The 12,166-nt window shown below is 42.3% G+C and overlaps 1 protein-coding gene across 2 annotated transcripts in view; it reads left to right on the top strand.

Annotated features, from left to right (window-relative positions):
• Positions 1 to 10,811, top strand: part of dyrk1b (dual-specificity tyrosine-(Y)-phosphorylation regulated kinase 1B) — an 85,891-nt gene extending 75,080 nt beyond the window's left edge. For both annotated transcript variants that reach the window (XM_053326760.1, XM_053326759.1), the window contains exons 7-14: positions 770 to 906; positions 1,404 to 1,550; positions 3,381 to 3,521; positions 7,338 to 7,458; positions 7,573 to 7,755; positions 8,396 to 8,499; positions 9,015 to 10,210; positions 10,241 to 10,811. In XM_053326760.1, coding sequence (XP_053182735.1) covers positions 770 to 906; positions 1,404 to 1,550; positions 3,381 to 3,521; positions 7,338 to 7,458; positions 7,573 to 7,755; positions 8,396 to 8,499; positions 9,015 to 9,530 — 1,349 coding nt within the window. In that variant the 3' untranslated portion in view covers positions 9,531 to 10,210; positions 10,241 to 10,811. The remainder of the gene's footprint in view (positions 1 to 769; positions 907 to 1,403; positions 1,551 to 3,380; positions 3,522 to 7,337; positions 7,459 to 7,572; positions 7,756 to 8,395; positions 8,500 to 9,014; positions 10,211 to 10,240) is intronic.
• Positions 10,812 to 12,166: the final 1,355 nt, after the last annotated feature.

A 12,166-nucleotide genomic window follows, 5' to 3' on the forward strand; every position in this document is an offset into this window, starting at 1 on the left:
ACCTTGTGATGAGGTGGCGGAGGCACAGCTTTGTTTTAAGAACCGGTGTGTAAGATTTAGGGGAGTATGTTGGCAGAAATGGAATATAATATTCACAAGTGGGTTTTAATCAGTGTATAGTCATCTGAAAATACGAATCTTTGTGTTTTCAGCACCTTAGAAAGAGTCCTTTATATCTATATAGGGAGCAAGTCCACAGAAACCACTATGTTGCAATGCCATGTATAACCTCACTGCTGGATACCACTAAGTCTTATACACTGATCACTACTTCTGCTGTACACTCATTTCAAATGGGATACTAAGTTTATGTACTAGATTTGTATCCACTTTCGCTCAGAAACTTGGATGAGAAGACACTATATCAGCTTTGGGTGTGCCTCCTACGGAGCTTTTGGTTTTACAGCCCACAACTTTACTGTTTGGTTTAGTCTCTTCACTCTCATCAACCTGTTGTCCAGCAGGCAGCTGTTTTCAGTGGAAACTTTCTCAAAACTCACTATACTGAACAGTTAGCAGCTAAAGAGACAGATATTTCCTTAAAGAGTGGTTTGAAAGCAAATAAATGAAGGTTTATTGCTGCTAGAATCTCAAGACACATATAATATACAGTATTTATAATCTTAGAATTGGTTATACAGATATACATATCATTTTTTAACTTACTGATACTATAATTATTCTATAGCAGTCACGAAGTAACAGTTCTCACCTAATATGAGCAGTGTGGAAGGCGGTCCTGATGATAAAAACTTGTTTTTGTCCACAGCATTATTATTCCTGGCAACTCCAGAGCTGTCAATCATCCACTGCGACCTGAAACCAGAGAACATCCTGCTGTGTAACCCTAAGAGATCTGCTATAAAGATAGTTGACTTTGGCTCCTCCTGCCAGCTCGGACAGAGGGTGAGCAACATTCACACACTCATGTTTAAACACACACAAACTCCTCAAATATGCCAGTCAAAGTGTTATTTTTATTAGTATGTTTAATTCAGCTAATACAATAATGAACTATAATTACCTCTTGCTTACTGGGGCTGCTTCCCCTCCCCTGACCCCCATCTGTATTACATCATTTAGAAAGTAGATGAATAACTAATGTCATTGTAAACATTAAAATATACTATAAGGTTTTAGTTAGTCTCACTTTGGCAGCAACATATCACAAATCATCACATTTTTCAACAGCAAATCAAAGTGAGTGAAGCTTTTGTATGGAGGATTCAATAACACACCGTGGTTGACTGCTGCTCTCTGAGGAGATTGTAGCTCCTCACAGTGGACAAACACTGAAAAAGCAAAAAACCTGATATGTTTTTCTACTTCATTTTATTTTAACCTATAAATAAATAGAAGTTTATTGTTGTTAATGATGTTACTTTTCTCTGATACTCTCTCAGATCTATCAGTACATCCAAAGCAGGTTTTACCGCTCTCCTGAGGTTCTGTTGGGAATGCCATATGACCTGGCCATCGACATGTGGTCTCTAGGATGTATCCTGGTGGAGATGCACACAGGAGAGCCTCTCTTCAGTGGCTCCAATGAGGTAAAAGCAACAACATCAGAAACACATCAGTTAATTATGGCTGCTATGTATTCAGTGTTTTTTACATGCCAGATGTAAGCACCAAGTCTGGTTGTTCTTTTGAATTGCAAATAGTTTGGTCAGCTAAACGGTAACGGTAAATGGCAAATGGTCTCTTCTATCAATGGTTGTGCCCACCTACATTATGCAGGCTGTTCAACCTTTACTGAAGAAACCAAACCTGGACCCCTCCCTATCAGAGAGCTACAGGCTTCTATTCTCCTCCAGAATTCTAGAAAAGCTTGTGGAAAAGCAACTTGTTCAAATACTGAAATTGCAGCATTTGATAATATGGACCACCACATTCTAATCTACAGGCTAAATCACCTGGTGGGCATTTCATGGACTGCAGGGGGTTTCCTCCTTTTTTACGGATCGGAGAGTGTCAGACACTGCAGTTTTGCCCTGTGTTGGGCCTTGGGACCCATTTTATTCTCCACATTCTTACAAACTTAGCTTTGTTTGTATAAGAAATGAATGCTAATATATGGATCTATCTCATCACATTGAGACTGTTTTAATCCTATTTTACCTGCCTTAAATACATTTTCCTTACACCACTTTCAAACTGTTCAAAATGCTGTTGCTAGGCTCTAACACGAACATTATTATTATTATATTACGTATTTTAGAATTAATTTTTTAAACCTTTTTGGACCTTTGCACCCCCACACCACAAGCCGAGCTCTACCCACCTCACACATGTCTCAAGACTTGGGGAGATCATGCTTTGCAGTTTGCAGTCCCAAAGCTTTGGAATAGTCTCCCAATGAGCTTGAGGTTCTTGGATACTCTTTTAAAAATCAGCTAAGGTAGAATTGATTGATTGATTGATTGATTGATTGATTGATCTTTATTGTCTCTCAAGAGAAATTCATCTTGGGCATACGAAAAGAAAGTACCAGCGTCTCACATCAACACACAGATTACAGTCACTAGACTATTTACATAAACATAAAACACAGAATACATAACTCCCCCCTCCCCCTCCCCCTCCCAAACCCCCTCACCCACACACACACACACACACACATACAAATCTCTTATTATAATTGAGCAGCTTGATTGATAATGGTACTAAAGAGAACGTATACCTGTTTAGTTTGCATGTGGGAAACCTATATCGTTTAAGACATGGGTTATCTTAAGGCCCTGTCTCTTAACTGCCTCCTCAAAAATCTCGGGGGGGGGGGCATTATTCTCCCTCCCCTTTTGACAAGGTTCTGGAGTTGTTCTCTGAGTCTTACGGTCAAGTTGCAGAACCATGTAGTGATCCCATAGTGAATGATGGACTCAATTGTAGCTCTATAAAACAGCAGCATGATGTTTTTATCCAAGCCATGGACCCTAAGTCTTCTCAAGAAGTGCAGGCATTGACAAATCCTTGAACAAACATAATCCACAGAATGTGCTACTTTATATTGTAACTTGTCTCTTATGTTCATCTTGTACGTTTGATCTGGTGTCTTTATTTTATTTATGGTATTTGATTTTATTTCTTGCACTTGAATTCCCTTGAATGAGAAAGTTTGGATGGTACTGCACTGGTACTGCATCTCATAGACCTATTCTACTCATAACCACAGATTCTAGTTAATTTGATCATAATACATCACATTAGGTACCATAGAGTAGAATTGCTGAATATTAGACAATAATAGTTTTTTAAACAATGTATTAAACATCACTTCCCATTATGTCCTCTTGCTTCTGCTCATTCTACCATCCACATGCATGTAAACAATGCAAAGACTGATTTTGTATATGTGTGTGTGCTCGTGTGGTGTTTAGGTTGACCAGATGAATAAGATTGTGGAGGTTCTGGGGGTCCCACCCAGCCACATGCTGGATGCAGCTCCTAAAGCCAGGAAGTATTTTGACAAGCTGTCAGACGGTCTGTGGACTGTTAAGAAGAACAAGGACATCAAGAAGGTATTGGATTTCACTTCCTTTCACATTTTTCATCTGATGTTTTATAACTCCTGGTGGTGACATGATGCACAAGAATACAATGTGTAAAAAATACACATATATGTGAATATTATAACTTCACTTGCAAATTGTCTAAAACGTATTTTCCTTGGGAACTATTTTCTGCTGAAGAATGGTGAAAACTGTCCACAACCAAGTCTGTGGATTATCCACAGTATCCAGTGGTCTGTACTGTGTCATAAGTCAAGTTCATTTTATTAGTTTCCCAAAATCACAAATCACAAATTTGCCTCTGAACTTTACAATCTGTAAAGATAGATAACCTCCTCTACCATTAGACCTTTGATTTAAATAAGGGACAAATGTATCTGGGCTAAATCACCATGGTAACCTGTGCTGAACAGCTCTGGAGCACATTGACTTCAGAGGATCGGATCAAAGACTGACCAATCAGATGACTGGAAATATAGTCATCATATAATTATTTTGTTGTTGTAGACTTTCTATCTGACCTAGACGTTGTCCCCACAAACACTGCACCAAGGACCCAGTGAGATACAAAGATGAGATCAGACAGATTTCTTCCACTGACACATGAAGACACAATGCTCCTTGTGGAGTGTACTGTGAGACCTAGCAGTGGTGTGCATCCCATTGACCCATAGAACATGGGAATTGCATTGCAAATCCAATTAGCCAGTCACTGCGGTGACAGAAGAGCACCATGGGCTTGCAGTTGTGACAGATTAATAGTCAGTCAAACTTCCTGAGACTTGCTCTGTTGTCCTAGTAACAGCAAAGGACACAAGATGTGAAAAACACCTCTTCCCTTATTTTTCATGAGGAGGGCAAAAGGGGCCCTCAGGTGCATCATTTTAAAATATAAGGAGGAAGTGATGACATGGGTTGAATTGCAGCTGCACTGCACTTCTGTCCTCGCTAATAAACCTGCAGGTGGGGTGAGCGGAGACACAAAGATGGCTCTCTCTGAAGAATCAGGCAGCAGGTGGGGTCCCAGTCCCAGTCAGACCCCTGGCTGTGAAATGGTTGAAGTAATCATGATCGTCAATGTAAACACTCCTGACGTGGATACAGCAAGACTATCCTGGGCTGCAAAAGCTATGAAAATTGGCACAAGTGCTCACTATAACCCACTCTTTTGAAAAGTTTGGGTGTCCACGCAAAATTTCAATATGGCCGCCATTTTTTAAGATGGCTGGCAATATTAGGCACTTTCAGTGCCCATTTTTTTATAATATGTGGTCATGATGTTGACACTGAGATTAAGAACAAAGAACAAAAAAAAAAAAGATAAGAAGTGCTCATTCCAGAGGCTACTTACACTTCACATTTGCAGCTGCATAAAGCTGTACATGCCATTCCAAGCCTGTAGCATTTGCATCTGCCACAACAGGCAGAGTTGCAGCCACATTTAGTGAGTTGTTCACAACTCTTTGCAATGGGGGAGTTGGCTGTCCAGAAGACTTTCCATTCCTCACCAACCTTTTCCCAACCCCAGTCAGCTGGACTCTCTGCTTCTGGCTGGCGCGGAATTACCTGAGCCTATATACAACGTGCCTGTTATGCTGAACGTTTGGTGTGTTGAAGCAGAGCTGCTCTGGTCGGAGGGATGGCTTCATAAGGTTTCTGCTTTCTGGCAAATAGGTCAAGCCTGGCCTCATCCACACTGTCAAGAGTGCTTGACCTGTCATACATCCACAAACCTCTCCAGAATCTTCATGTCAGCATCCTCAATGGTTGGTGGGCTCAGTTTATAAAAGACTGAGGTGGCTTCAGGAAATATGTCCCATGTTTGCCAGGCTGTTTTCTTTCCTTTGTTTCTGAAGGCTGAGACAACATCACAACCTGTAAATGCATGGAAGAACAGCATGCCTTGACCAACATTGTTGTACAGGTTGTGAATGCCAATCCACCGAAGGCTCTGATCTTGGCCAAATGCGAGCCACAGCTGCTCCAGACCTATACCTTGCAGAGTTCGGAACATGCTTAGGCCAATTACAAGGACATCTGTCATTGACTTTGACCATAATAGACTTGCACCCCTGTGATGCAGCGTATCAGGCATGAACAAAGATGCGGCTGTCTGCCTCCTCGTGAGAACAGACTCTTGTGGTATTTTGCCATGTTTTGACGCAGTGTTGCCTCTATGCCACTGCCTTCATCTAGTCTTGCTGGGTCAAACATGAGCGGCATTTCACCAATCTCCTTGAACAAAGGCACGTTGGTTGCAATCATTACATACCCATCATGTTCTGGATTATGATGTACAGAGGCTGAGGGAGAAGTTAGACCTTCATTTTTGGCCATTTTCATCTTGTCTTCCTGGCAAAGACAACATTTGCTCCAATCAGTCTTCCTTCTGCTTATGATTGCACTTGCCATTATGAGTTCTTGACTAAGGTCGAGGGGCTATCCTTTTACCACCTTAGTCTGATACGCACATTGATGTATGGGATACAACTAGGTTCGGTCACCCTACACCTAGCCCGATCATCAGTGCCATTTAAGTCCTGTGTGATCTGTAGACCATCCGGGTAAGTACATGAAAAAGCCATTTATAGCCCCACTTACCCTTGGCTCGGCTCTCCCACGTTGGCACACCCTGTCAATTCAGGCGCGGCTGTCTAACAAATCTACTAACTACTTTCTAAGAGCCAATTGATATGGGGCTATTAGACAGCATTTGGGACACTAAACTAAAATACACTACAACTAGTACTAGTCTACCATTTTGGAGTTAGTAAAGCTAGGTACAGAATTAGTAAAGCAAGATTAGCTGACACTGAACCCTATGCTGAGTTACACAGCAGTGAAGTCACCAGTGTGCCCTGGTTGTGCGCTGACATTCACTTTTTTAAACTAAAACTACACCACCACCACCTAAATTGTACTTAGACATGCAAAATTGAACTTGCAAATTTATAGTATAGATATTTGTGGTGATGAACACTATCATAGTAAATAAAAGACCATTTTTCTATGCCGAATGAATTTTTGGACAATATCATGATGATATCATGATTTTGGCCACCATATTGGCCGTCATCTTTGTTTTTACATGTCATATGAACTCTTTAACAGAAATACATCATACTTGTGCATATGTACTCTACTTAAAGTATGTTAAACAAAAAAAAAAACTAGATCAAGAGATGACCAAAGGCAAGTACGTCCATCGCTATAACCTTGACTGGTGGCCATTTTGAAATTTTGAGTGGACACCCAGGAATTTCTTTAAATTAGTCTATGGAGAAGGCATGTACAAAATTTCATAATTGTATCACTAACTGAAGTATCTTAGTGAAAAAATGACATTATCTGCTGCACTAATAGTGACGTAGAGAGACGTCAAGGACAGTCAAATCCGATTTGAGTGTTTGGAGCTGTTCAGACTCGGACATGTCTGTCCAAATGAGATTTGAAACTACCTCCCAAAGGTGGTTTCAATCTGGTTTGCAAAAATCTGAGTTTGGCTTGCAGGGTGAACGCAGCCATAGAGTCTTCCTGTTTGACTGCATTGCCATCTGAGTGGTTGGCATCAGTGCGATCAGAGGAATGACCATTTCCATCATGACCCCAGCAGCTGTCTCCACTCACTTAGTGTTCGTCTGATGAACGTACATTTCTAACCTGCCTACTGCATGTGTTATAGTACTAAGCCCTTCACTGCTCATTCATCATGTTAATTCATATTTACTCTATATTTCTGTGTGTGTGTGTGTGTGTGTGTGTGTGTGTGTGTGTGTGTGTGTGTGTGTGTGTGTGTGTGTGTGTGTGTGTGTGTGTGTGTGTCAGGAGTATAAGCCCCCAGCCACAAGGCGTCTTCATGAGATTTTGGGTGTAGAGACCGGGGGCCCAGGGGGACGAAGGGCAGGGGAGCCAGGACATGCCCCCTGTGACTACCTGAAGTTTAAAGGTAAAACAGCACTTTATACTGATCTACAAACAGCCTACAGAGAGGGACAGTGCAATTTTAAAACATAACCAGGTACCATACCTGTGTTCACTACAAAATATAATTTTCTTCCAGACCTGATCCTGCGTATGCTGGACTACGACCCTAAAAGCCGCATCACACCATTCTACGCCCTGCAGCACAATTTCTTCAAGAAGACAACAGATGAAGGAACGAACACTAGTTCATCTACATCCACCTCTCCTGCCATGGACCACTCCCATTCAACCTCCACTACTAGCTCTGTTTCTAGCTCTGGTAAAAAAAAATACACACATTATGACTTTTCTCTCCCTACAGTTCATCACCAGCTCTTTCCCCTCTCCTCCAACACCACCTCAGTATCCACAACAATAGTGTTGTCATGATTGTAAATATTACTAAAAATGTGTGGCTCAGAATTGATATTTGTTGGTGAGCACTATCTGTCTGAGAAGATACATGAAACAGCAGTGAAATGCTGCAGAACCTGCTGTCACTAATTGAAAAACACTTTTGATCTTCATTGGTGGGTTCACAACCCTGCAGAATACTGTCACCCAAACTGTCCAGTGAGTGACTTACCTCATAGTATAAGTTCATAATTCCACCTTTAGGTCTGTTTGTCAAGTCAACTCAATGGCAACACAAATTGAAGCAAGGTACATATTTCCTTTAGTCAGACAAAGTGAACCAAACCTGAGGTTAAATAAAAGCAGCAGGGATTCATCTTTGTGTGATGCTGGAAGAGTAACTACAGGGCTCCACACTTGCTTATATTTCAATGGTTTGTAGTCAAGGCAATACCAAAGTAACACAAACCAGATAAGATTCAATGAATGACTCATTTCCATATATCAGTATATCAGTAGTATAGCAGCCAATAGTAGAGTTTAATGTTCATCTGTATTATTTCCAGGTGGCTCCAGTGGTTCTTCCAATGACAACCGCAACTACCGCTACAGTAACCGCTACTACAACTCTGCTGTTACACATTCAGACTATGAGATGACCAGCCCTCAGGTATAAACCACACCACATGACTGCCAAGCTTTTCATGTAAAAGCTTTAAGTTTTGGTACAAGAGTCTTCCTTTTGTTCCCACTTTGGTCTTTGATGTGTCATTAAAAAATCCTCATTATCATGGTCTTTTTCATAAGTGAGTAAAGTAAACTATTGGAGTTATTGGACATGAGGTACAATGTGTAGTGGAGAATCCAGGTTCCTACTTGAACAACCAAGATGTTGACCTAAAACAGCATCAGGTCCCACAACTTTTTATTTATTCAGCTCTGCATCTGTCTCTTTATTGTTTGGTTGGTGTGTTTAAAGGATTTGTTGTGCTAGTAGGTACAGATGCAGTAGTAAATGATCTGCTTGAACAATCAGCTACATATTGCCAATCCCATGTCAGAGAAATACCCTTATAAGATTCCAGGAAGTGGGTTGCATCAGGTTTCTTTTTATTAGAGCAGGGATGTTAGAACCTCTGGACTCTGTCTCAGCTCTGTGTTTTTGTCCTGGACTCCCTCCAACAGGCTCCCTCCCAGCAGCAGATGAGGATGTGGCCAGGCAGTGATGGTGGAGGTGGGGGTCAGGACCCAGCATACACCCAGTTGCTGCTCCATAAGCCGGCTGCCTCCCAACAACACCAGCGCCACTTCCTGGACCCACCCCATCACCCCCACCCGACTTACTCTCACCATGGGAACGGTGGGCGTGGCCTGCGGCAGGGTGGACAGACAGGCATCGGTGGAGGGGGGGGCCAACAGGGATCCTCACCCCAGATGAGTGACAGCATGGATGTGGGCGTGTCCCTAGGGCTGCACCACCTGGGGGCGGTGTCTTCCATGGAGGCTTCTCAGTTTGGCTCTGCCTCCCTGCCCCTTGCTCTGCCAATTGGACTGTCTGCCTTCCGGACTCGGACGGCCCCCACCGCCCCAGGGCCACAAGCCCCGCCCCCTGATGACTACTACCCTGCCTCTAACAACAATAACCCTGCTGCGGGGGGCAGAGGGAGGCCGGACTCAGACGAGGGGCCAGCCAACTCTTGATAAAACCTGAACCATGCCCTAAAGCCATACAATTTTAACTACAACTACTACAACTACACACATACAGCCAGAGTTCAGAGACAAAGAGGTGAACTTTGTGCTGAAGGAGACAGTCTGTACTGCATGAGAGGGGGAGGAGGAAGGAGGAGGATGCTGGGAAAACTCTCCTTTTTATCCTGTTTTAGTTTTTTGTCTTTTGTTGCGACTGTAATTGGAAAGGAATGATTGTGACAAGTTTGTTTTTATTAATATTATTATTGTTGTTTAATATTATTTGATTTTTCTGTGGTTTGAGGAGTTGTGTGTTCTACTTGGTTGTTGTATGAGCCTGGAGAGGAGGAGGAAGATGAAGAGGACATAGATGCTTTTACATTTTACTCCATTTGAAGGCTGTAAGTGGAAGGAGAGCACATGTTAATGTTCACGCTGGTTAGTTACGACAGTATATCCATATTTATAGCCCCTCCAGATGAGCACTCTTTCCCCAAACACACACACACACACACACACACACACACACTTACTGCTGCATCAAGAAGACAGAAGCTGGTTTCAAAGGGAGAAAACAGCAACATGTGTGTGATTCAGGACTCATGGATTCTCTCTCCTGTCTGTGTTCAACTCTCTTTTTCTTTGATTTTGTGTCCTCCCTCTGTTGCTCTCCACCTAGTTGTGACGGAGTGCCGAGAGAGAGAGAGAGAGAGAGGGAGGGAGGGAGGGAGGGAGGGAGGAGGGTAGAGAAGGTGACAGGACACTGATGCCTTCTTGGCGTTCATAGGGATCTCCTCCTCCTCCCCCTCTCCCTGCTCTCCTCTTCTTCTCCTCCTTCTCCTGTTGTGTTTCTCCTCCAGACAGCTCCTCCTCTCTGTGCTGCTAATCACCATGACAACTGGTCCGGATTGCTGCTAAAGATCCAACACAGATCAATAAAGAAATAAAAAGAAATAGAAACAGAAATTTAAAAAAAACAAAAAAAACTTTTTAACCCTTCTGCTTAAGATAAAAGGATAAAGTAAGAACCACTGCATCTCAATGTATTTATTACTATTTAACAAGAAAAAACAAACTGAAAGTAACCCTTTTTCTGCTCTTCTTTGTTTGGTTGCCTTCTTTCTGCAGGTGAGCTCTGATTGGCTATTGTAACAGTGACAGTAACTAGTGACATGGGAATGTCACTGGTTGTGGGGGCTGGGTGGACGGGAGGGGTTGGGGCAAAATAAAGTTGGATATATAATAAGAATAAAGAGTATACTTTTGCACACCAAAGTCAAATAAACATAAGATCTCCCCTTTTCTTCCTACTAACCTGATCCATGACCTCATGACCTGTCAGGATGAAGCTCATCCTCAGGTCACACAGGATGCTCTGGTGCTCTGCCTCCTCCCATGTGGTCACACAGGATGCTATGGTGCTCTGCCTCCACCCATGTGCCTTCACACCTCAGGATGCATTTAGAGCTCATGTTACAGGAAGTCAAAATGTGTTGCTAAGGCCATGGAGCACTAAAGTGTGCAATATTTAATAAGTATATTAAATAAATGTAGAAAAATACACAAACTATATCATGTAACCATGAATCATGATTGGCAGTTTCTGAATGAGTAGACCACCAATCAAACTAAATATAATTCTAATTGTGGAAATGGCATTTTAAAACTAAAACAGAATTTGGAAAATTATTAAATACATTTTAATTAAAGTTAATTTATATCATAATTGTAATTAAATAATTCAACTGAACTTGCAGTCACAACTTACTTACTTGTTAAATTCTTTGTCTGTTTATTAAGACAATTTTTATATGATAATTTCCGTCATATGGTGACAACTTTTAGACTCGTATATGCATTTGTAATCTAATATTTTTACAGTACACTACAGTACTGTAGTGTACTGTGGGATTTCTGTGATTCCTGACCGGGCTGCGCGACCCCCTCAAGGGGGCGCCAAAGTTCTTGACTTTAAGGGGTGTAATCATTCTAATGTGTTAAATATATCGCAAGGTTAAGGGCGTGTGTAACGTGAACATTCCTCCTGCAGGATACACAGAGGTTAGCTAGTAACTAAACAGGGAGCTGATTAACTACTAATGGCTGCGGGAAGGCGGGTCTGGTCTGGACGTCCAGCCACGCCTATAAATGTTCAGCCCCCCCACGTCACGTACGTCCATGTCCAGCCCCGCCCATATCTAGTACGTAATTGTGGTGTGTTCAGGGAATGTCAGGAATTCAGAAACTCAATTGAAACAGCGCAAAATGACTACGTATCGAGTAGTGACAGCAACACTGCCCCCACGGTTTCCGGTGGTACTGCTCCGTCCGTATCCGTATTTAACGTTGAGCATAAATGGGCCTTAAGACAGAATTGTGTGATCATTTTATACTTCATGCTTTATAAACAGTCCAACAAGACCGGATCAAATTGACCCGGGAGGACAACAGGTGTGTCTTCTCTTTGTCTTCTCTCCTATGTTTTAGCCGGTAGGGAAGATAGGAAGTCATGGAGCAATTTGGGGAGAATTTATAGATGTAGATTATGGGCAGGGCTGGACATTTGTAGGCTGGACATCCAGCCCCGCCGGCCGCAGCCGTTACCCTCTCGAGCTGATGGAGAAGAGATGCAGGCCTGAGCAGTA

This window comes from Scomber japonicus, chromosome 10, assembly GCF_027409825.1.
Source record: "Scomber japonicus isolate fScoJap1 chromosome 10, fScoJap1.pri, whole genome shotgun sequence".
Lineage (NCBI taxonomy): Eukaryota > Metazoa > Chordata > Actinopteri > Scombriformes > Scombridae > Scomber > Scomber japonicus.